Raw genomic sequence first — 22,703 nt, forward strand, 5'->3', positions numbered from 1 at the left:
CCTGCAGGTGGCGCCAAAGAAGGATAATTGTCTTCCAGTTTCTCTTTATTATTCCGGCTATTTTATAACTATCATACCTACGTTGGCTTACTTTGTACTATTTCTGCCATCAGAAACATTCATCTCATTAAGGACATTATGACTGTGACCTTTGGTTTGAATACTCTTTATACTTTTAAAATATTACGTTTTTTGTGGCAGTGTTTGCTCCATTGAAATGCATGGAAAATGTCAACATTCTGCAGTGTTACTCTTTGAAAACTAAGTACTTTTGTCTACTTTAAGCTAGAAACTCCACTCACAGTTTAGGTGAGTCACAAGGCTTTAGGCTATCTGCAAATTATTAATCTTTTTGCTGCTACAGTTTTTATAAAATTGTGATTTGTTTTATTCAAGATTTTTCATGTTTTCATTTTTACAATGCAATCCTGAGGAATGTCTTCTTCAATGGACACAATGCGTAGTTTAGTAACTGACAAATTTCCAAGCTTGATGTTTTTTCACAAGCAAAATGCTGCAGTTCATATACATATTTTACTCTACAGAAATAATTTATGGATCCAAACATGGCTACGAGTGTCTGCTTTGAGTAAATATTAACAACATTGCTGTAGGTTTTACAGTTTTTCTTTGAAAACTGTAAAAGTGTAAAACGTTTCTAAGCTGGACCTGATACTTAATCAAAGACCTTAAAATTAACAAACTTGAGGAAATTATCTTCTGAATAAAATATCTTCCAAACAGTATACATTTAATTTTGACAACACAACTCATACATTGTCTGTAAAGATGTAAATAATCAAAACTTTAGATTAGTCATCCCAAAACTCGCATTTGACCGCAAATAAATGCTACAATGAGTATAATAAAGAATACAACGGACATTATTGCCCAGATCATAATTCCTAATGAGTTAAACACAACAAAATGTACCCTCCCCAACAGAAAATGTTTTATTAGTGCCATCTACTGGTTTGTTGCTTTTTCCTATGTCGCCCTCGCAAGAGTTTCTACTTCTGTTTGACGATTTGTTGCAAAATAAAATACAAAATTAATTCAGTGAAGGATTTCTGCAATAACAAAACGTGTCCTGTAGGTAGAGCCAAAGAAGCATTATTTTAGGAGCGCTTTTAAACTGAACTTGATGCTGAATCACATATTTCCAGACCCGTTGAAACCAGTAAACTCTCATGAGGACTTTGTAAATTAAATAAAAGTTCATGTATACATTGCTGTCTTTTATGGTATAAATAATAAAAAATTACATTTAAAATTGCGTTTATGTAATCTTATAATGCCATGATATGCATAATATGGTTTGACATAAACCTCCAACAGGTTTTCATCCAGGATTGTCCTATCTTTAGTTTAAACTTTGACCAGCTTCCCTTACCTGCTAAAGAAACTTATCAAATGCAACAGCCGAGCAGTAGATCCTTGCATCTCTCCCAAAGTTACCATATTGTAATGTGTTGTTGTAGAGGACACAAATATTTGGGTACAGCCAATCATCAACAGACAAAAGATTAAAGATGATTTTATAGAATAAAATCCTAAGGCCTTACAGACATAATACTTACCTCCTTCAGAGCCATATAAAGACAGTTACAAAGTCGGCCTTCTACCACCTGAAGAACATCTCCAGGATTAGAGGTCTAATGTCTCAGCAAGATCTAGAGAAACTCATCCATGCATTTATCTTTAGTCGCATTGATTACTGCAACAGTGGCTTCTCAGGTCTGCCTAAAAAAAAAAAAAATCTATCACACAGCTGCAGCTGATCCAGAATGCTGCTGCTTGCACTCTGACTAAAACCAGGAAGATAGAGCACATCACCCCAGTTTTAAAGTCCCTACACTGGCTCCCTGTAGCTCAGAGAATAGACTTTAAAATGTTAGCTTATAAATCACTGAACGGTTTAGCACCACAATACATTAAAGATCTGCTGTTGTATCAACCTTCCAGATCTCTCTGGTCTTCTGGTTCTGTTTTGCATCCAAAGAACCAGAACAAAATGAGAAGCAGCATTCAGCTTGTATGCACCACAAATCTGGAACAACTTTCTAGAAAACTGGAAAACAGCTGAAACACTGGGTTCATTTAAATCTACACTAACAGCCCACCTGTTTAGAGTTGCTTTTGAAACTTAATCATGAAACATTAATCAATCTGATGGGCAAAATGTAATGTTGACTGTGTGTTCTGTGACATTAAGCAGTGGTCCCCAACCTTTTTGTTATAGCGGACCGGTCTAGACTTGGAAATTTTGCTGCGGCCCGTGGGTGGAGGAGCAGGGGGGAGCAGGCGTGAACCGTCATATAAGGCTTCTGCATGTTGGTGTTCCCGCTGAATATGCCCAATTTGGGTTGTCTTGACCTTTTTATCGCATCCTGTGGGGTTTTCCCTGACTAGGAACGAGAATACAACCTGTTGAATGTGACAGGTAGCCAATCAGAAAGCGCGGTGACATAAGAACAGAGGGGAATCCTAAACAGCTGACATATCGCGCAACTGAGAGTCGGATATCGGAGATGATATGTGGAAATGTTTATGTGTAAAGGTCATTATTATATATGTTTATGTTTATTCAGTTAAAAATGTTAACTATGAAAAAACACAGTCACCTCCAAATCATAGTGCAGCAAATAGAGCGGCTGCTCCCGCTGTCTTTTATCCACCGCCTTTTCTTTTTATGTCTTTTATCTCTTAAAATGACTCCACAAACTTTCACTATTGCTTCTATATCGTCATCCGTGTTTTGTCATTCTAAATTTGGTTGTTCTAAACTTCCTCTGGAATCGCGATGTTCATGACTGGAAACGGTTCGTGTTGCTCCTGCCTTGTGGCTGAACACGAACAGATCGAACCTGTTGTACCTTTATCAGCTCTGTGGTCACAGAGGTTTGGAGAATCGCCGACTTTTCTTAAATCTTACCGTCTAAATCAGACTTAAGACTCACAAGCTCTACTCATCTCCTCTCGACCACTGCCCAAATGCTCTGACTCTGGTCGCTATGGTAACGTTTACATATCCCTTCAAAATAAGATACAGATGCGCCACAAAAACGAACATTTTACTTTCGTGAAAATTTTAACACAATAATGACTAACGGGAACCCTGAGCTTTTTTCTCTGCAACGAGACGGTACCATCTGGGAGTGATGGGAGACAATGACACCTGAAGTGTTGCTTATATCCACAGCCTGCTTGGTCTCTACGAGGTGAAGCAGTTTGAAGCTTCATTGCCTCATTAGCAGCCGGTCGCCGCATGTTACGCAGAGCAGCTTGTAATGTGGGAATCACCTACCGGTCCGTGATAAATCCATCCTCCTGTCTCTTCTCTGGGCCTTTTCCCCTTTGCAAAGAAAATACATCTGATCCGTTTCTTTCTCATTTTGCTGCTTGTGGGCTCAGTGTTGGCACGAAAGTAACAGAGAATCCTGTTAAAGGATTTTCAAAATAAAAGATGCTCCAGACTCAATACATTAAACAGAAATATTTAATTATTTCTTGCGCGGCCTGGAACCAATTGGTCTACGGACCAGTACACGGACTGGGGATTGGGGACCACTGACGTAAAACACTTTGAAATGCCTTGTAGCAGAAAGATGCTATTCAAATAAAATGTGATTGATCTAGCACAGGAGACACACTTTTAAAAAGACAATAAAACAGACTATGTTTTATGTCAGCAAGGATTAACAAAATCATTTCTCAGGACAGGTGTTCAAGAATGCTTTATTTGTAGAAGTGAACAGTGAAATCACTTGTGCTTGTTCATTACACTTTCTTGAGTTTTACTGGAACAGTCATTAAGGTTTATTTTCATTTTTAAATTTAGAAATGATCTACATTAAACTTCTACAATTACAAGGTTTTCTAAACAGCAGGTCCATCTTAGGAGTCAGACAATGTAAACAGTATATAGTCAACATGTTTTGGAAGCTCTTAATTTTATTGTTTACCGATTCTGAATTGTGGGATCAGACTTTCAAATTTTTATGAAACATTAAGGCATCACCTTAAGGCACTAAATGGGCTAGAACACACAAACTACTAAATAAGTGCACTTAAAGTAAGTTAAAATAAGTAGTTCAGGAAGAAAATCTGATTTTCTTTGGTTATTAGATGTTGGATTTGCATTGAACATTTTCTAGGTGTTGCTACTTGAAGGTGATCAAATACTCAGGATAGGCCTGGGTGTCATGAAACACTATAAACATGTTGGGGTTGGTCATGTTGTCCACCACACTGTCATACAGGTAAACACCAGAGCCTTTGGATGGTGGAGCAATCATGTTTTGCTGTCCCTGGGTGTGGTCTCCTGTCAGCACTCTGCAGACGTACATGAACTTCTCTCCATTTGCATTGGGCCTGGAGTACGTGTCATTGGCAGAATAACTGGCATTAACAGCAAAGTAGGCACCTTTGCCATAACAGGTAGCTGAAAACAGATCAGTAGGTGTGAAATTTCTGGCATAATTACAGAAGGTACAAGTATTACTTTTTTTTCTAAAGAAACATTTCAAAATCAAACAATTATGTACACTGCAAATAAATAAGCCTAGTACTACATGAAGGTCTTGAGTTAGACCACATTTCCTTGTAGGAATATCTGCAGTCTTTGGGAAATAGCACTGCAATGCCTCACTTAAAACTTAATTTGAACTCAAAACCCATAATGAAACTCCGGAGAAGTTTTTGGTTAAACATTGCTGATTCAGCAGACAGATCTCTTAAACACAAAGAAATCACTGAAAGACTCACCATTTTTTCCTGCATAGCTTCTGTTGAAGCCAGATTCATTGATGACGGGGACAGTGGTTTCACTGGTGCCGTGGAAGAGATGTTTCTCATTGTTCTGATGATTATTTCTCAGCTCCATCTCTTGTTTTTTGATCTGAAGACTTTTCCATAGTGCAGGGTTCTGGATCCTTTCAATCTAAGGGCATAGAACATTATCCAAGTTTTTTGTTGTTGTAATTGCGGATTTCCTTGTCTCTTTTGCTGAGTGTACAAATAATGTTTATTTAAAGAAACAATTTCTTGAAGGTCCAAATCATGACAGAATGACAGTACTCCCTTTGAGGGGGCCTGTCCTACACTAAAATTTAGTGCATTTAATACACATAAGGCTTTTGGCTGAGATGGGAAAGATTCATAAGGGTTGCACCCGAGTCCTCCTCTGTTCCGGTATTGGTAGGGAGTCCTCTGTGCTCTCCATCTCTTTCTGTTCCTCTTTAGGTGTGGGAGCTGTGGTTTCTGTGTTTTGCTGTCGGTCTACCTTCATGGTGGGCATATAGCTGCAATGGGGGGGATGCCAAGTGGCTACCTGCCAGGGGTTGCTAAGGCATCCAGGAGCCTAAGCTACCCATCTCTGCTGTTCTTGGGTTTGAAGTCTTGAGAACTGAGTTTATTCTCTTCTCGACATTATAACTTATCAATTCCAGGTGACAAATTAGCACACACGTCATCCCTAGATGTCCCTTGCACATGTAGGCCAGCAGCTTTTCATGCTGTGTGCTTGGAATGCTGAAGCACAACATATATTAAAAAAAAACAACAATAATAGTACAAATAATATTACCTTGGTGACGGCTCGATTACATGTGGCATTGAATAGTTTGAGGACATCTTGATACTCTGATGATGTAGCCTGGACGGGGACAGCATGACATGTTTTGCCAGCTGGCATGGTATCCCAAAACTCAGGAATATCATCACCTATGGAGAAAGAGGAAACAATGTTGTTGTCGTTTTTTCTTTCAACACTTTTGGAAATAAACTTTTAGAAGTAGCAGAAAAACCCCAGTAACATCTAGTAAGACTAGATGTTACTGGAGACATATTGGGTTATGTAAAACAAAACCCAATATATGGCTCAAATACCTTTCAGTCTGTCAATTCGTTTTATCTGCATGACATTTCCCTTGCTGTCAGTGGCTGGTCCATTAGGCATCTGGACAGTGTAGTCTGACCCATGGATGGTAATTTTTAGAGTGGGTGCTCCCCTTTCCAACGCATGCTCAAGCTCATAGTTGGTCATCTGATCAAAACTCTGATATTGAAGCCCAGATCGCTGATACTGCCAGTCTGCCACAGTGGCAGCCAGCTCCAATTTCCTTTTAAGCTCTTGTTCCTTTCTCACCTTCTTCAGCATGTTATCTATCTCCCGACTGGCTCGAAGAACATCTTTACTGAGACCTTCAATGATGAAAGATGCTTGGCCATTAGTGATTTGGTTTTTGATGCTCACACCCATCTTCATCTGGATGTCAACAATACGCTGACAATCTGCAGAAGACAAGTTCAAGATGTCGTTGTCTGTTATCTCTGTGCTAAATTGTTCATCAGATATCATATCATTTATCTTCTTCTTGGCTGCATCCACATTGGCCTGTGAGGCACCGCAGATATGGAAGATGGCAGGCTCCACTTTGACAGTCTCAATATCAAACGACTCATCTTCCTGTTTTTTTGCAGCACTTTCAGATACAAATATTGCTACAGAAAAAACAAAATAAAATTTGAATTTCGGATAAAAAGACTGACAATTATTATGATGACAGAAACTACTTTTCTCTCCATACTTACATTTGATCCTGGAGCCAATATTTGACCAGAATCCAGCTTTGTCCTTTGGATCAGTGGCTTCTCTTTCTTGCATGCTGTCGTGGAAATCTTTTAGCATTGGTTGCTGGAAAATGACTATCCTGATTAAAGTCAGGGAGCTGGAGGTGTTTTGGCTCAAAACGTCAATAGCAGCATCCAACATGGAGTCTGCCACTTGTTTTGCCTGTACATTGCCTTGACCTGGAAAAGGACAACACAAGTTATGATGGTTCAAATATGCAAACTCAAAAAGTTCCATTCCAGTCTTCACCCAAGGTTCATGACCGTAGATGAAGGGAGGAACATCGAGAGCTTCACCTTTTGTCTAAGCTCTCTCACCACGACAGACCGGTACAATGCTTGCTTCACTGTAGACGCAGCACCAATCCACCTATTATGATTTTCCATGTTTGCGTCATTTATGAACAAAGAAACTTAAACCCCTTCACTTGGGGCAGGATCTTTTCCCTGACCCAGAGAAGGGACTCTACTTTTTTCCAGCTCAAGACTATGGCCTCAGATTTGGAGGCCCTGATCCGCTTCACACTCAGCTGGGAATTGCTCCTGTGAAAGCTTTTATCACAACCTGATAAAACCAATAGAACCGCAAAAAGCGATCCTGAGGCCACAAAACAGATCCCTTTAATACCTTGGTTGTGCCTAGAAATTCTGTCCAGAAAAGTAATGAACAGAATCGGTGACAAAGTGCAACCGTGGTAGAGTCCAACTCTCAAATAAACAAGCCCAACTTACTGCCAGCAATGCGGACCAAGCTCTGACACCAGTGAAAGACCTAACAGCCCATACTCCTGGAATTCCCTTTATAGGGTTCCTTGAGGGACACGGTCAAACACCTTCTCAAAGTTCACAAAGCACATGTAGACTGACTGGGCAAACTCCTATGCATCCTCCCAAGGGTGTAGAGCTGGTCCAGTGTTCCACAACCAGGACAAAAACCACACTGCTCTACCTGAATCCGATGTATGACCATCAGATGGACCCTTCTCTCCAGAACCCCCAAATCGACCTTGCCAGGGAGGCTTAAAAGTGTGACTCCTCTGTAATTGGAGCCCACCCTCCACCCCCCCTTTTTGAATAGGAGGACCACCACCCCGGTCAGCCAATCCAGTGAAACTGGAAACTGCCCTTTGCAATATTGCAGAGACGTGTAAGCTAGCGCAACTTCACAACCTCCAGAGCCTTAAGGAACTCTGGGCAATGAGATTGTTTTATTTGTTTTATTCTAAACCATGAAAATGATCAATTTCAGTGTAACAAAAAATCCCTGTTTTGGTCGCTTGAATAACTCCACATCTTTAAAATCAGAGTTATGTTGAATTTAAATGCTAGCAGTGCAATAAGCAGGATCTATGCATGCAGGCAACATAAGATGGGCTCATTTTGGCATGTACAAAAAACCTTTTGAAATTAGCACATTTGTGGAATCTGTTAGTAAGCCTCACCTGTACCAATGGCAGGAAACGAAACAGAAGTGTAAGAGTTCTTCACACACATTTGGAGTGCTTCCTTTACAGTCCTGTGGATTTTCACTGGGTCCGTCTGTCCAACCAGGTGAAGAATCTTTTTGCACTTTAGGTTTCCCGGTACAGTCATTATCATGCCTGAATTGGGCTGGGAACCTGGTGGGGCGTTTCAATCAGAATCACACCCTAGTTATAGAACTAAATTAACATAAAGAAGGCATCTTACAACAAAGCAAAAGTTAATGTTCTTACCAAGATTTTGGCATTCCTCTAAAACAGCTACACCAGCTGCATCCAGAATTGCCTTTGATACTCCTATGAAGTGAAAAGTTTGATGCCATCAACCAATGTTTATCTTTATTTCCTCTTATAAATTAGTAAGTGCAACTAGACTTGAAAGTACACTGACATTTACTTGTTTCACTATGCTAAATATGTATTTCTACCAATAAATCTATATTAAATTAAGGAGCTTAAAGTATACATACACTGTGACCATTTATGTTTTGCATGCCACAAGATTTGCCCCAGAAAACCTGCTAAGCCTAGCCCACTAGCAGCCCACTGTGTTTTGTGTTAAAAAATGTTAAAAGTAACAAAAATACAGTGGTGCATGAGCAGATATTATAATTATAAAATAATAGCATGTGAAGTCAATGAGCATGTGCAGGGATAGCACAATTGGTGTGCACCCCCTTGCATACAATTCAATGCTTCAGCTACCTTAACTGTCACCAGTGTACAAAAAAAATCCCATGTAAAATAAACAATGCTTAGCCTTGTGGGGGGTGGGGGGGGGGCGGCTAATAAAGCCTTATGGCTCACCAAGCTTATAATACACTGGGAAAAACCTTGTACCATATATCATAAAATGATTTACCTGACTTGAGAGTGAAACTATCATTTGAAGAGTTGACGATGACATCAGTAGTTTCCTTAGTTATATCTCCAGTTACTACTTGAATCGTCACATTTCCCAGTTTAGTCTCATGCGTTCCTGAACTGGAGACAACTTTAGAAAATTTGCCTGCCGGTAAACATAAACCAGACAAGTTTAACAATGAAATGATACAATGATACTCAAGTTTTGTGTTACGTAAACCGAAATGAAACTGGAAAAAAAAAAAAAATCTGCCTACCTGTGCTTTGTGAAGAATCTGCAGGCGCTGGACCTGTAGCTGAAGGACCTGTGGCACTGGGAAACTTCTTCTGAAATTCATCAGTGAATACCTGCAAAATAAATTTGACACTTGTATTTTCATTTAATTAAAGGCTTAGTCATGAGATTTCACTACAAATTACTGCATTTGTACTGCACTTTACCAACTGACCATGTTGTTCAATAAGTTCTAAAGTAAGTACTTAGCACTCTAACATTACATTGATTCTTATGTTTTCATTACCTGAATAGTCTGTGCATCTCCAGGATATAAAACAACTGTAATCTTCTTAAGGTTCTTGGATTGTCTTTGGCTGCTAAAGTCCAAGAATTTATCCAGCATCAAAGTGGCAACAAGATTTTTTGGAAAACCCAAGTTTCCGGTGCCAACAGCTGGGAAAGATATAGACGTCAATCGAGTTTTCTCTGCCAAATCCAAGCAATCTTTAAAGATCCCAGTTAGAGTCTGAAAGACAAAGTATAAACCAGATTGTATAGTAGTTTCTGCAATTCATAAAGACATTTACACTGCTCTATACTGAAGGAAAATACTGTACCTTTTCAGCGGTCCCCTGGCCATTGTCCCAGCTCGGAGCGATTGCATGGAAAACTTGTTTGCTCTTAAGCTTGCAGTTATCTGTAACAACAATCTCTCCTGGTGCTCCCTTCATTTTCTGGCTGTGTACCAGCTGTTGAAGTTTGGCTCCAGCTGCACTGAAGATGGCATTTGAAATCGCCCCTTTGTTCAATACAAGATCTTCTGCCACAGTGTTCACAATCACCTCTGTCTGAAAATGTGGTAAACTACATTTAAGACATGCAACTTCACAATATTTTGTATGGAACAAAAAGTAAGTAAGTGATAAAGGAATCAGTCAAGAAAATATTTCTATGCTCACATTTTGTCTACTTCTTTAGGTCTGCAGTTTGTAAAGCTCGAAAGACAAATTGAGTAGGTTTCTGTGAGGCTCTTATACTTTTTAACAGTATAGAGAACTTAAGTGACTTTAAATAAATAACAATAATTCCCGACAGGATCTTGAGGTCAATTAGAAAACACCAACAACTTAACAGTGGTCTATCATGGAAAAAAAATGTTTTCTGTCTTCTAAAATAGCATTGGATCACATAAATAATGTGAATTTGCTTTATTAAGGGCCCACAACAAGACTAGCAAATAGCCTCTCTCTGCTATAAGGGTATCTTCCTCTGTTACACAAAGGGAAGTCCAAATGAAGGAGTATTAAAATTTCAAACCATTTATCATTAAATTAAACATTAAAAAGCATTCATATTTACCTTGGCAGCCTCAATATTCCCCTTTTTAAGAACGATGCTCAAGCCCTCTTTGGTCTGCCCTCGGCACAAGCTGGTGTCAGGTGGCGCTAGCTTGAGTAATGGAGATTTCAGACTAACTTTAGGGATAGCATTTTGAGACGAAACACCAACTCCATGATTTCCAAACTCCTGCTTCACAGCACTTTCCAGACCAAGAGCAACACTGTCCTCGTTGTCCACCAGATGAATCGTCTTCAGGGTGTTGTCATCGTACTTCTCCTCACAGTATTCCTTCACTGCTCTAGTAATGGTGGCAAGGCACAGATTGAGTGGGAAACCAAGACTTCTGCTGATGGCAGGAAGAGCCACAGACACACAGCCACACTTTTCAGCTTGTTCTAAGCTTTCTTTAACAGTTCTTTTCAACTGGGCCTCAGCCTTCTTTGGCTTTGCTTGATCAAAATAGGGTCCTACGGCATGGATCACTTTTTTACAACAAAGCATTCCTCCAGCATCTGTTACAGCACAGTCTCCAGGTCGGAGTTTTCCTTTTACATTAATTATTTGGTCACATATGGCCTGCAGCTGAGGGCCTGCAGCTTTTGAAAGTGCCAAAGCAAGACCTGCGGTGTGTTTCAAGTCCTCAGTAGAAGGATTGACAACAGCATCCACAGAGTAACTGCACATGTCTGCCTTGGAGACCACTATTTCCACTCCATCACTTGTCTGGACTTTGTAAATGGGTTTTCGTACTTGTACTAAGGTAAAGTCATCTTCTTCGTTCAATTTATCAGCCAGCTGAACCAGGCAGTCAGTGTCACTCTTAATAGAAGAAGCAAAAAATGATTCTTTTTCCTGAAAACATTTCTTGACTCCAGGTTTTGTGACTTTAAATCTATCAAAGCACACAGAAGATAGTAAATCTTTGACTATGCTCTTGCAATCTTTCACAGCAGATCTACAGCCACTTAGGATGATTTCCTCTTTTCCAAAAGACACGTCCACCCCACCTTCTAGTTGCTTCAACCAGGGAGTCTGACTTTTCAGGTACTCAATAATGACATTTGCCTCAACAGCAACAAATTCTTCAACATGAGCGTTTTCTGTTAGAAAGTCTTCCAGTTCACTGCTAACTTTGTCCACACTGTCCTTGTGACCGGACACTACCACTTGCTGTTGATGAGTTATGATCTGAACTCTCATTCCTGACCCACTGTTGGCTTTTTCCTGCTGATGGACCAGCTGCTGCCACTCCGGCTTCTTCAGGACTTCCAGGTCTTCAACTTCGATGTATTCAGATTTCAGTGTTTGGTTTAGATGGTCTTGAGCACCCATTAGATCCTTGTCGGAAACAGCAACAAGCTGCACCCTCTGCGGACTGATCTCCAAGGCTGCTTTTATGCCATAGGCTGTTAGAAGTGCATCGGTGGCCTCCTCTTGTTGTTCGTCCTTCAGCATGTCAAGCAAAAACTCATCTACTTCTAAATTCTGTCGCTTTAATCCTAATGTTGCATTGCTGAACACCTGGGTTGCATTAATAATCTCGTCCACAAAGCCAGTTACTTTCAGAGCTTTCTTCTTTTGGTCATAAGACAGTTTGAGTTCTGGGTACACTTGCAGGAGTTTATCCTGAAGACCATCTTGAGAAAGGATGTGGAACATGGATGGTGACACATTGATCTCTTGAGTTTTACTTAATTTCTCCCTTCGGACCCTTTCCTTGATCCTGTTAAGAGCTTCTGAAATAGGTTTCTCAAGTGCGTTGACATCATTCTCCAGGCCGGCCACTGAAAGGACACCACTGGTTTTATCAGAAACTACAACAACATCTTCCTTCTGCAGTTCCTCTTTAATCTTCTGCTCAGACTCCTCCCATGCCTCCAACTCCAGGGAGAACTTGATGGCTTTGAATTTTGACACAGCCTGAGAAAAGGCTGCCTTCACAGTATCTGCCCACTCTTTGATGATGACTTTGGCATCTTTTTGCTTCAGTAATGAGGGCGAGGCACTGAGGCGGACGGCAGACTGTTCCAGGGTTACATTGCAGAAATGTTTTTCCAAGTCACGGCCAATGGTCTCCAGAGCCGCTTTGTGGTTAGCTAGGTATCTGAGGACAGCGTTGTCAACGGGCTCAGAGATGGCAGCAGGAAGCTTTGGTGATGGCTTATCTTTCCCATAAAGTGGAACTCCCAAAGATTTGTAAAACGGGTAGACTTTGACTTCTTCCTTTTTTATTTCATGCTTCTTACCCAAGACTTTCTTAACATCTGTGGATTAAAACACAATGTTACACTCCACAATTCAATATTTAATTAGTAGTCACTTCTGTTAAACAGAGAATACTGTCAGAATAAACTGCAGTAATTAGAAGATGGGACATGTGAACTACCTTTGTGATTCTTAAATATGATGACAGCAGACTGTTCAGCTTCATTCAGTTGAACATCTTCCACGTCTCCCCCTTTACTCTCAAAGTAGAGACACAGCATGTCTTCACTGCAGTTCGAAACTCCTTCAACCACAATCTTCTTTGTGGTCTCAAGGGGTCGGACTGATAAGTTCTTCTTTGTAAACATCCGATTTTGAGGACATCTTTCTATAAACTCAGTGTTATCTGTGAATTTAAAATAAAAACATCATATTTCAAGTTGTTCTAATATAATTGAACAAGCATCAACTAAGTTGGTACCTTTTCCACTCTGGAAAGTGACAACGGCAGAGGAGATGTCAGGGATCAGTTCCAGGTTGTAGTCCTGGGAGGCAGTCGGAGAGCTTAGGTCTCTCAAAATGTTCTCCACAATCATTTCCAGGAACTCTGAGGTTAAAGAATCTGGAATATTCCCTAAAACAGCCGACTTGGAGCACTGCTCATCATCATCTGAATCGCCATCGTTGCTTTTTGCCCCAGTCTGACCTTCATCCACTGGGTTGGGTTCTTGAACTTTGGACTGTTTGTTGGTCCCTTCATGGTCCGCTGTTATTGAAAAATGAAAGATGAATGAGTAAAACCTGTTTTTTTACTTACCACTGAAACGAGTCAATCAGAAGCAAAGTAGGTCCCTAAGTATTGACTGTATTATTATTATGAGCTAAAGAAAAGCTTCTATTAGATGATCCATCTAATTATCACCTTAATGTGGACATATCATATCTACTTCAGTTTTATTTTTATTTAACTGAAGAAAGTTATGCACATCCACACATTGACTGGTTTTAAGTATCTTCTCAACACTTCAGTCGGCTCATAATTACCTGATGACATGGTAATTCTGAACCATGTCATCTGCATCATTATGATAACTTATCTTGTTATTTATTGTAATCTAAGTTAATGTCAGCATGTTGATATTTAACAACATGGATCCTTGGGGAATCCCTCATCTGATTTTTGTCAGGTCCAATGAAAACTTAACTATTGGCACATAGAGCTGAGTGCTGTACCAGAAAGTCTGACCAAGTCTCCAGTTCTAATAAAAACATGCAATTCAATAGGTTTTTTAAAAATGTGGAAAGTACATTTTGTCAGCGATAACTGTAAAACTTATAGAAGAGTAAAAGAAAGTCTCATTTTAGCAGAAAGCTGTGGCACAATAGTTGCCATCAACCACCATAAATATTTTAAACCTCTGAAGCTTAAAATCAAAACTGAAAGTATTTCTGACAATCAAACTCAAAGTATCACTCAGCGTGACCAGCTGCAGGTACCTCAAAGCAACCATGAACGTTTACAGTCCAGCAAGGAAGCAGGTTTTATGCAACTGATGGTCACTGTTTTTATTGTTATATACAGGCTTATTCTTCTTCAAGAGATTTAGTAATAATTTTATGTGCATGGATGCAGACACGCCTTTAAAACAAGGTTTTCTTGCATCTTTGTCAAAACATAATAATTTAATAATTTATAGTAAGGTCATTATTATCCATTATGTTTTTGTTTGAAAGCTTATATTAAGAAATATCTTCTGAGTACAGAAAGCGAGACGTGAAACTTATAAAGTAAATCCCATCATTATTTATAATCTCCTTTAAATATATTTACTAATTTAATGCAGATTAGTAAAACATATTTAAACCATGGAAAAAACAGTCACAACCTTGTAGTTTGAAAATCTCTGTCTCCTTCTGCTGCAGTAAACTTAAAACAGCACTTCAGTTTGTCAGAGGAGTACAGAGGAATGTAATGTTCCAGGGACCATTATGAGTATTTGTTAGTTAGTCCAAAGGTTTTTTTCCTTGGTTTGCAAAAGTATTCAGTCCCCTTTCCTCTAAGTTCAACCATTTCCTTCAGAAGTTGCCTGATGACTGCTAATGACATCAGACAACTTAGATGACACAGTCATCTAATCTACAACAGATTAGATGACTGCGTGTCATTTAATCTCAGGACAAATCCAGCTGCTCCTTGACGGCCTCTGATGTTGGTAAAGAGAATATCATGAAGTCTTTATCCCAGACAGATCTGGAATAAAGTTGTGGAGAAGTTTAAAGCAGGTTTAGGCTATAAAAAGATTTCCAAAGCTGTGAAATCCTCATGGAAATGATTGAACATCATTCCAGGATGATGGATCCATCAACCGGGAATGGAAAGAGTATGGTACAACTGTAAACCTACCAAGACAAGGCCGTCCACCTAAACTTCCTGCCTGAACCAGGAGAGCACTGACCAGAGATGCAGCCAAGAGGCCCATGGTGTCTCTGGACCAAATTCAGAGATCCCTGACTCAGGTGGGGGAATCTGTCCACAGGACAACTATTAGTCATCACTGCATAAACATTGTCTTTATGGAAGAATGGCAAGAAGAAAGCTATTGTTAAAAGAAAACCATCATAAGTCCTGTTTGCAGTTTGCCAGAAGCCATGTGGAAGAAGGAGCTTTGATCAGCCCAGACTACATTTGAACTTTTTGGCCAAAATGCAAAACGCTATGTGTGATGGAAAACTAACACTGCACACCATTCTGAACATCCACCCCCATGGTCAAAACTGGTGGTGGCAGCATCATGCTGATGGATGGGGCCAAATACAGGGCAATCTCGGATGAAAATCTGCTGGAGTCTGCAAAAGGCTGAGGTTCATCTTCCAGCGGGACAACCACCCTAAACATAAAGGAATAGTTTAAAACATTCCATCAGAATGGCCCAGTCAAAGTCCAGAATGTGTGCAAGATCTGAAAACTGCTGTTCACAAACGCTTTGTATCTAATTTGACTGAGCTTCAGCTGTTTGGTAAAGAACAGGCAAAAATTTCAGTCACTAGACAATCAAAGCTGGTAGAGAAACACTAAGCGACTTCCAGCTGGATTTGCAGCAAAAGGTGGTTTTGCAAACCGCACTTTTCAGTTTTTTATTTGTAAAAAATGTTTTGAATCATGTACACTTCTCTTTCTATTTCACAATTGGACACTTTTTGTTGCTGTTTCACACTAAACTCCAATGAAATATATTGTGTTTGTGGTTGTATTGTGACAAAAAGGTTCAAGGGGTGTGAATACTTTTGCAAGCCGCTGTATTAAATAAGTTTCTCATCTCTGGCAGATATTTCCTTCATGGGTACTTACACTTTTTGCTCCCTTTCTCAGTTGAATCCCCCTGTTTAAAACAAAAACATTTTAGACATTTGTTGGAAATGCTGATGAATTTTACATTCAAGAACTGGTTAGAAAAGGATAAGTGGGTTTATTCTGTGAAATATCCTCAAACACAGAAAGTGAAAGGACAAAAGCAGGAATAAAATCAGAACCTTCTTGGATTCTGATCAGTCATATGACTTGCAGTAAACAATAAAGCCCTGCAGGGCCAGGTCTTTATTAGCAGCTGGGAGTTTAAACAGAAAGCTAAGAACGTGTTCAAAGGGTCAGCATCATTATACATGATAAAAGCCATAAAAGTTAACATGAAATGAGTTTACCGATTAATAGACATAAAATAAATCACACCCACAAAGACAAATATGAACATGTTTACAGCAGCTGGAGGTGAGTGTTATGTCACAGCATTTTATGAGATTACAGGAAGTAACTCAGGTTAGATCAGTATTCCATTAATTATTCCAAATAATATTCCAATAATCATAAGTAAAGCAGTACTCCTCTGATAGCGTGTAAATAAACCTAATTTCCACTTTTTAGCTTCACCTGCTTCTGTTTTCCGTCTGAAGGAAGGCGGACTGTCATCTTTAACACTCCTTTATCCAGACTGATCTGGTGCGCCTCTTTTCCCAGGACATTTTTCTGGTCTGAGAGAGAAACCGGGGTAAATCCAGCAGGTTTTTACTCAGGACTGATCAGAAATCAGACAGTCCGGGACTCACCTTCCTCTCTGCGGAAGCGCAGCAGCGCAGTTTGGCTCCCGGACTCATAGTCCACCTCACAGTCTCCTCCGTTGGACTTTTTACTCTGAAAATATTTCACCAACTTATTTTTCAGTCTCGGTGTGTTGCTTTCTTCTAACTCCACCAGAACAGGGAAGGCGTATTCCTCCGCCATGTTGCTGGCCTCTCTCTTTTCTGACCTGACTGAACACTTTCGGTTTTGTTTCTGGTGAAACGACGGGAGGCGGACTTCTTACTCACGCAGCTGCGGAGCTTTGCGGGATTGGCGCAGAAGGAGTCGCAGCAGGAAGACCGACATGTTTTGTTCGTTTATTTCGGAGACTTATTAACTCGAGCAGCAGTTCAACCAGTTAGAACTGGTCCACACCCAGTTTACTTTCAGTTTTCACTCGGGACTTTCCACGCCAGGCAAGGTAAGGGATGGCCTCTTTATTTCTTCTCTTTTAAACGAAAGTACTCATTTATGGTTAACGCGTTTAGTTTTTATTTAACATTAATGATTAGCTGGACTGAAAATAGTTTAGTCGATCATAATTCGCATTCGGATGTGACTTAAAGTGATCGCAGGTGTTAAGATTTGATTTCAGTAACAGAGGATCGGGAAAATGGCGACAAGAATCTGAAACCATTCAGTTAATATGTGTTAGGTCAATTTAAGATTGAATTATTACGCTGCATTTGCTTGCAGCTTTGCATAAAGGAAAGCGTAAACATGCAAGACTGAAATGTGAAAAATTAGAGCAAATATTAAATGTAATAACTAAACTAGAAATCAGGATGTTTACTTTATAGTTGAGGTAGAGAAGGTGTTTCTGTTCAGGCTGCGCTAAACCAAATTGATATGATCTGAAGATCTTTTATTTTAATCATCTGTCTCCCTCTGCTGGAACAAAATTAAAATTACATTTTAGTTTTACTCCTGGAGTCCTGAAAACGTTAGACCTAAAACAAAGATAAAGAGACAGAAATTTGGATCTATAAAATTAAAATTCATAAAAACTTTCTTGATCCAAGAGGAAAATCAATGATACAAACTGCATCCTCATAAATGTGTTTCCAATTCAAACAGTTCTGCTGTTATGGGTTTCATTGTTTGTGATAGGGGAACAAAAGCTGCAATTGTATATATTATCTACTTTAACTGTTCCAGCTCACATAACTCATGAATAAAACAAAATATGAAAAAAATGTCTTATTGTAACAATTTCTTGTGATTATTTTAAACTTAACATTTCCTTTTAGCTTTACTTCAAAGAATCCTTTGATATGTCAGCATTTCTAAATTGGTTGTACTGGATATATACTATTTAGGTTAGTTTATAATTTTGAACTTGAACACTGATTTACACTGATCTATTGGACTATTTTCACTACCTAAAGTCAGTAAATGTCTAGTGTGTTTAAATCACATCTTTATCAACAGTCTGTAGAATAAGCACTTATTGTCCCAATGTTGGTAATTTTACTTTAAAAAATGCCATGAAATGACACCATTTGCTGGAATATGGTGTTGTTTTGATGCCAAAACCCAAAACCTTTTTGGCAAGTGTAGGGAGAAAATCCATCAGAAACTTGATTTAGCATCAGAAAACAGATCAGCATCTCCTGAATGGATCTTTATAAATCTTATTTAATTGAGTTGTTATGATGTTACGTATGATCTTCCCACAGATTTGCTAAGAAACCATGGCCAATAAACTGGACATTTCTCTGCATGAGGCGTCACTCAGCATTGTGAGAAGATGTGGAGCTGATCTGTGTGAAATCATCAATAGTAAATTTGGATGTGTGGCCGCCATCGAGGGTGTGGAGAATGAGAGCAGGACTTCATACCGGCGACCGCCAGCAACCATTAAACCAGAGAGAAGATATGAGTTCACGATGCGTTCAGGTGTAAAGGTTTCTGTGTGGAAAGCTGATCTCACCAGTTTCCTTGCTGATGCTGTTGTGAATGCTGCTAATGAAGATTTAAATCACTGTGGAGGCCTTGCTCTGGCTCTGTCTAAAGCTGGGGGTCCTCAAATCCAAATGGAGTCTGATGATTATATTAGAAAGCATGGTAAATTACAAACTGGGGAGGCAGTAGCTTTGGGTCCAGGGTCACTACCATGCAGGAAGATAATTCATGCTGTGGGTCCAGATCTGCCACCAAATCCTCCCAAATATGATATAAGTAAAGCTAAGCCTTTTCTGGAAAAAGCCATCAAGAGTATTCTCGACAGAGTTGATGAATACCATCTGGCGACTGTTGCCATTCCTGCTATAAGCTCTGGGTTGTTCAACTACCCACTGCCAGAATGTGCACACACCATAGTGTCAGCTATAAAAACCTACTATGACAACCTGTCCGCTCAGGACCATCGTCCCAAAGAAATCTTCCTTGCCAACCATGATGATCCCACAGTGCAGGAAATGGAGAGAGCTTGCAGTCGGATATTCGGTTCTCAGCAAAAGCAATCTTACAGCAATGCTGTAGCACAAAATACCCGAAGCGCCGGAAACGCCCAACAACCTTCAGTCAAGATCGGAAATGTCCTTCTCACTCTGAAGAAGGGGAAAATTGAAGAACAAAACGTAAGAATAAAACATATTTATTATATATTTGTGCAGCACTTTGTTCAACATTGTTGTGAAATGTGCTATATAAATAAATGGCATTTGATTTCAAAAGATAATTAGAACATACATTTACATATATATTACTTTCTAAATTTATTAGGCAATTATTCAAATTCTAGATGGATATGAAAGCTAGATAGTCTGGGATTCTTATTAAGGAGAAAAACTTACTTCACCAATTGTAAACAAAAATGAAGTAGAAACCGATTCTAGCGGTTGTGAGATACATGTTACTGGTTTGGACATCGCCCGTTAGCCGCTAACGCTAGTGATATTTCTGCTGGCGGCCATTACTGTGAGTTCACCAAACCAGACTGTTCCAATGCGGGATGAGCAGCAGTCTGTCACAAAAATTGTGACAGATTACTGAGAGATTTCTATTTTGTAGAAATTTTTGTAGAAATTGTTACCTAATTTCTACAAAATGTGGCTTAAATTAAAGCTGGGAAAATTGTTCATGTTTTGATATTTTTTCTATCTGGATATAAATCTATAAACAGTTTAGTTTATATCAAGAAACTAAAATTCCTCTTATATTCAGTAATTTAATTTGACATAATTGCAATTAATATTAGTTAAAAATTTAAACCATAGCTCCTATGCTTTATAAAATATTTCATCCTATTTTATGATTGTTATGAAAATCGCCATGTTCTACAAACAAATGAGGCAGTTAGTCCATTTTTTGTTGTGTATTGAAGGTTTAAAAATTACAGCGGCTGCAGTGCGCCACAGCTTATAGAAAAGTTTAAAACAACTTTAAACCATTTACATTTTGCTTTTTCTTGCTCTCAGGGTTTACTCTATTACTCAGATACGTTGCCATGGCAATTGACACAACACCTCTGGTAACCTGCAGAGCAGAGAGCACTATATTTCCCATAATACCCCTGTCGCTGTAGTTTTTTTTTTTTCTTGCTTAGCGTTCACACTGCATTCAAACCGTGCCAGAGTTCACTTCAGCCGAACCCAGACTGAGGTTTTTAGTCCGCAGCAGAGTTAGTTTGCGCATTCACAGCTCTCCAAACAAACTGGAGTTTGATTAAGGCGGACTGAAAGGGTTTGCTGTAAATGCACCCTAAAGGCTACAGAGATTAAACAGATTAGGGATTGGAATTACTGAGGACTCCTTGCACTGTTGGGATGCAGACAGACACCAACAGTCTTTCAGACAGAGGATGTTATTCATAACATCTAAATCTGTAGTATTTTGTACCAAATTCTCTCCAATAGAGTTTTAATATCAATGAAACATTGAATATATAAGAAATTAGATTACTATGCTGACATAGTGTAAATTACAGAAGACGCAGGCTGTAGTCAATATTGACAATTACTAAATTGTAATATTTAAGAACTTCAGCACTTAAAACTTGGTTTTACTTTCACTCTGGGAATAAACCAAATAATCTGCAAACCTTAACATAAGTAATTAACCTTAGACAAATGGACATACTTTGGAAAGTACTTTTCCTTAGTAGAATTAGTTATCACATTCGATAAAACACATAACATAGCTTCACAACAAACTCCTGCTTGTGTCAGAGAAACCAATCTGTTCCACAGTTTAACCCAGTGCTTCTCAATTCCAGTCCTCACGTCCCCCTGCTCTGCATGTTTTAGATGTGCCTCTATTCCAGAACAGCTTATTCAAATGATTGTATGACCATGAGGTACTGCAGAAGCCTGTTAATCACCCAGAGATACAATCCAGGTGTGTGGCAGAAGGGAAATACCTAAAACATGCTGGACAGGGGGGCGGTGAGGACCAGGGTTGAGAAACACTGGTTTAACCCAACAGCATGCCTTCAAGACATGGGGTGGAGGGTCATGCCGATACCCCCCCCACACACACACACAAAATGCCCATATCAGAAACTGCCACTGCTTCCATTACATAGAGTAATCTGTAAGGACCAGAATATTTCAGTAGACTGACTCTGTGCAGGATAGCAGTCCCTCAAAATATTAAGTTAAGCTGAATTTAAACCAGTAACCGTTTTGGTTTTGTGTTGTTTGCTCTTTCAGACGGATGTCATTGTAAACACTGCATCACTTGAACGAAACCTGAGTATTGGTAAAATTTCCGGTGCCATTTTGGACAAAGCAGGTTATGGGATCCAAGATGAAATGTATCAAGCTCAGAAGAAGGGCCATATCATCCGCACACAACCTTACAAACTGTACTGCAAAGAAGTGTTTCACACCTTTTGCATTGAAAAAGCACGTGATCCAGCAGCAGACCAGGTACGTGTTTGTTTCAGAAAGGCAGTAATACAATGTTTGAGTCAAATTTAATGAAAAATCAAATTCTTTTACTTAAGATTTCCCTTTATCTCTGTGTACCTTTTTCCTTATCATAGGTCCTTTACTCTTCAGTTTTGGATTGCTTAAGGATTGCTGCAGCACAGCATTACAACTCCATCACCTTCCCTGCTATCGGCACTGGAGCTCTTGGGTTTAGTAAAGCAGAGTCTGCCTCCATCATGTTGGCTGCAGTCTCTGCATTTGCCCAAAAGTATCTAAACAGGATGGATGTTCACTTTGTCATATTTCCTACTGACCATGATACATTCCGGGTACTTTCCAAGGCTCTGTTTTGGTATTTCTGACATGCTAAACATATCAAATGCTTTAAACAGGGACCGTAGTTACATTTACAAATATCAAATACAAAACGAGGGAAAGTTCTGCGATGGGGAACATTTTCTACAAGTGCAGCTTTAAAGCTGTGAAAATTTGCAGTGTTCACAATGTAAATTATGTCTATTTGCAAAATTTGTAGTTGGAAACATTTATAATCTGCTCTCTGTTCACAGGCCTTTGAGAGGGAAATTGGACTTTTACAGCAAAGATCAGCAACTTTCAACTTTCCACCTGGTAATGTTAAAACATTTCTGTTCATCAAATATGCCAAGTTCAAAATTACTTCTTTAATCTGAGCTTTTCAAAGTGTTCCTGCCTTTCAAATAAAATGTGTTTTATTTATGAAGTGAAGGGAAAACTTAACTACTCCAATTAGTTAATGAGCTAAAACACGAATTGCCTTCTGTTACACCTGAGGTTGGTCCACAGAAATGACAGGTGCAGATGGAAAATCCAGGCATCACTCTCCCCAGCAACATCCTCCAGCTTATTCTGGTGACCAACACAGGACAGAAGGTAAATATTGCACCTCCACCCTACAAAAACACAAAATCTTACCAAGTGTTTTTGGTCTA

The 22,703-nt window shown here is 39.3% G+C and overlaps 2 protein-coding genes across 5 annotated transcripts in view; one reads left to right on the top strand and one right to left on the bottom strand.

Annotated features, from left to right (window-relative positions):
• Window positions 1-3,722: 3,722 nt before the first annotated feature.
• parp14rs1 (poly(ADP-ribose) polymerase family member 14-related sequence 1) lies at window positions 3,723-17,038 on the bottom strand. Of its 3 annotated transcripts, none has more exons than XM_016671628.1 (17): window positions 16,843-17,038; window positions 16,679-16,767; window positions 16,091-16,127; window positions 13,223-13,507; window positions 12,923-13,147; window positions 10,555-12,800; window positions 9,813-10,043; window positions 9,500-9,721; window positions 9,236-9,326; window positions 8,977-9,123; window positions 8,349-8,411; window positions 8,076-8,252; window positions 6,595-6,813; window positions 5,890-6,504; window positions 5,588-5,724; window positions 4,768-4,942; window positions 3,723-4,444 (listed from the first exon to the last, which is right to left on the bottom strand). In XM_016671628.1, exons 1-17 carry the CDS (start codon window positions 17,015-17,017, stop codon window positions 4,164-4,166), a joined length of 5,415 nt encoding a protein of 1,804 aa, XP_016527114.1. In that variant the 5' UTR covers window positions 17,018-17,038; the 3' UTR covers window positions 3,723-4,163. The 3 variants fall into 3 exon arrangements, with proteins under 3 accessions (XP_016527114.1, XP_016527113.1, XP_007552357.1); XM_016671627.1 differs by having other exon boundaries at window positions 9,242-9,326; window positions 16,091-16,121; window positions 16,667-16,767; XM_007552295.2 differs by having other exon boundaries at window positions 16,091-16,121; window positions 16,667-16,767.
• A 148-nt stretch (window positions 17,039-17,186) lies between these two features.
• parp9 (poly(ADP-ribose) polymerase family member 9) overlaps window positions 17,187-22,703 on the top strand; it is a 17,492-nt gene continuing 11,975 nt past the window's right edge. Inside the window, exons 1-6 of one of the 2 annotated variants that reach the window (XM_007552292.2) lie at window positions 17,187-17,276; window positions 18,535-19,437; window positions 21,511-21,729; window positions 21,846-22,061; window positions 22,302-22,362; window positions 22,546-22,644. In XM_007552292.2, the coding sequence (XP_007552354.1) occupies window positions 18,550-19,437; window positions 21,511-21,729; window positions 21,846-22,061; window positions 22,302-22,362; window positions 22,546-22,644 (1,483 nt within the window). In that variant the 5' untranslated portion in view covers window positions 17,187-17,276; window positions 18,535-18,549. The remainder of the gene's footprint in view (window positions 17,277-18,534; window positions 19,438-21,510; window positions 21,730-21,845; window positions 22,062-22,301; window positions 22,363-22,545; window positions 22,645-22,703) is intronic. The other variant, XM_007552293.2, reaches the window with a different exon arrangement.

This window comes from Poecilia formosa, unplaced genomic scaffold (genome assembly GCF_000485575.1).
Source record: "Poecilia formosa unplaced genomic scaffold, Poecilia_formosa-5.1.2 Scaffold47, whole genome shotgun sequence".
Taxonomy (NCBI): Eukaryota; Metazoa; Chordata; class Actinopteri; order Cyprinodontiformes; family Poeciliidae; genus Poecilia; species Poecilia formosa.

Excerpts from the sequence above, each read along its gene's own strand:
- parp14rs1 (XM_007552295.2), bottom strand. The coding sequence starts at position 17,017 with ATGGCGGAGGAATACGCCTTCCCTGTTCTGGTGGAGTTAGAAGAAAGC. Across the intron at positions 13,148-13,222 it reads CACTTTCCAGAGTGGAAAAG|ATAACACTGAGTTTATAGAA; the intron begins GTACCAACTTAG and ends TTAAATTCACAG. Across the intron at positions 12,801-12,922 it reads CATATTTAAGAATCACAAAG|ATGTTAAGAAAGTCTTGGGT; the intron begins GTAGTTCACATG and ends TTTAATCCACAG.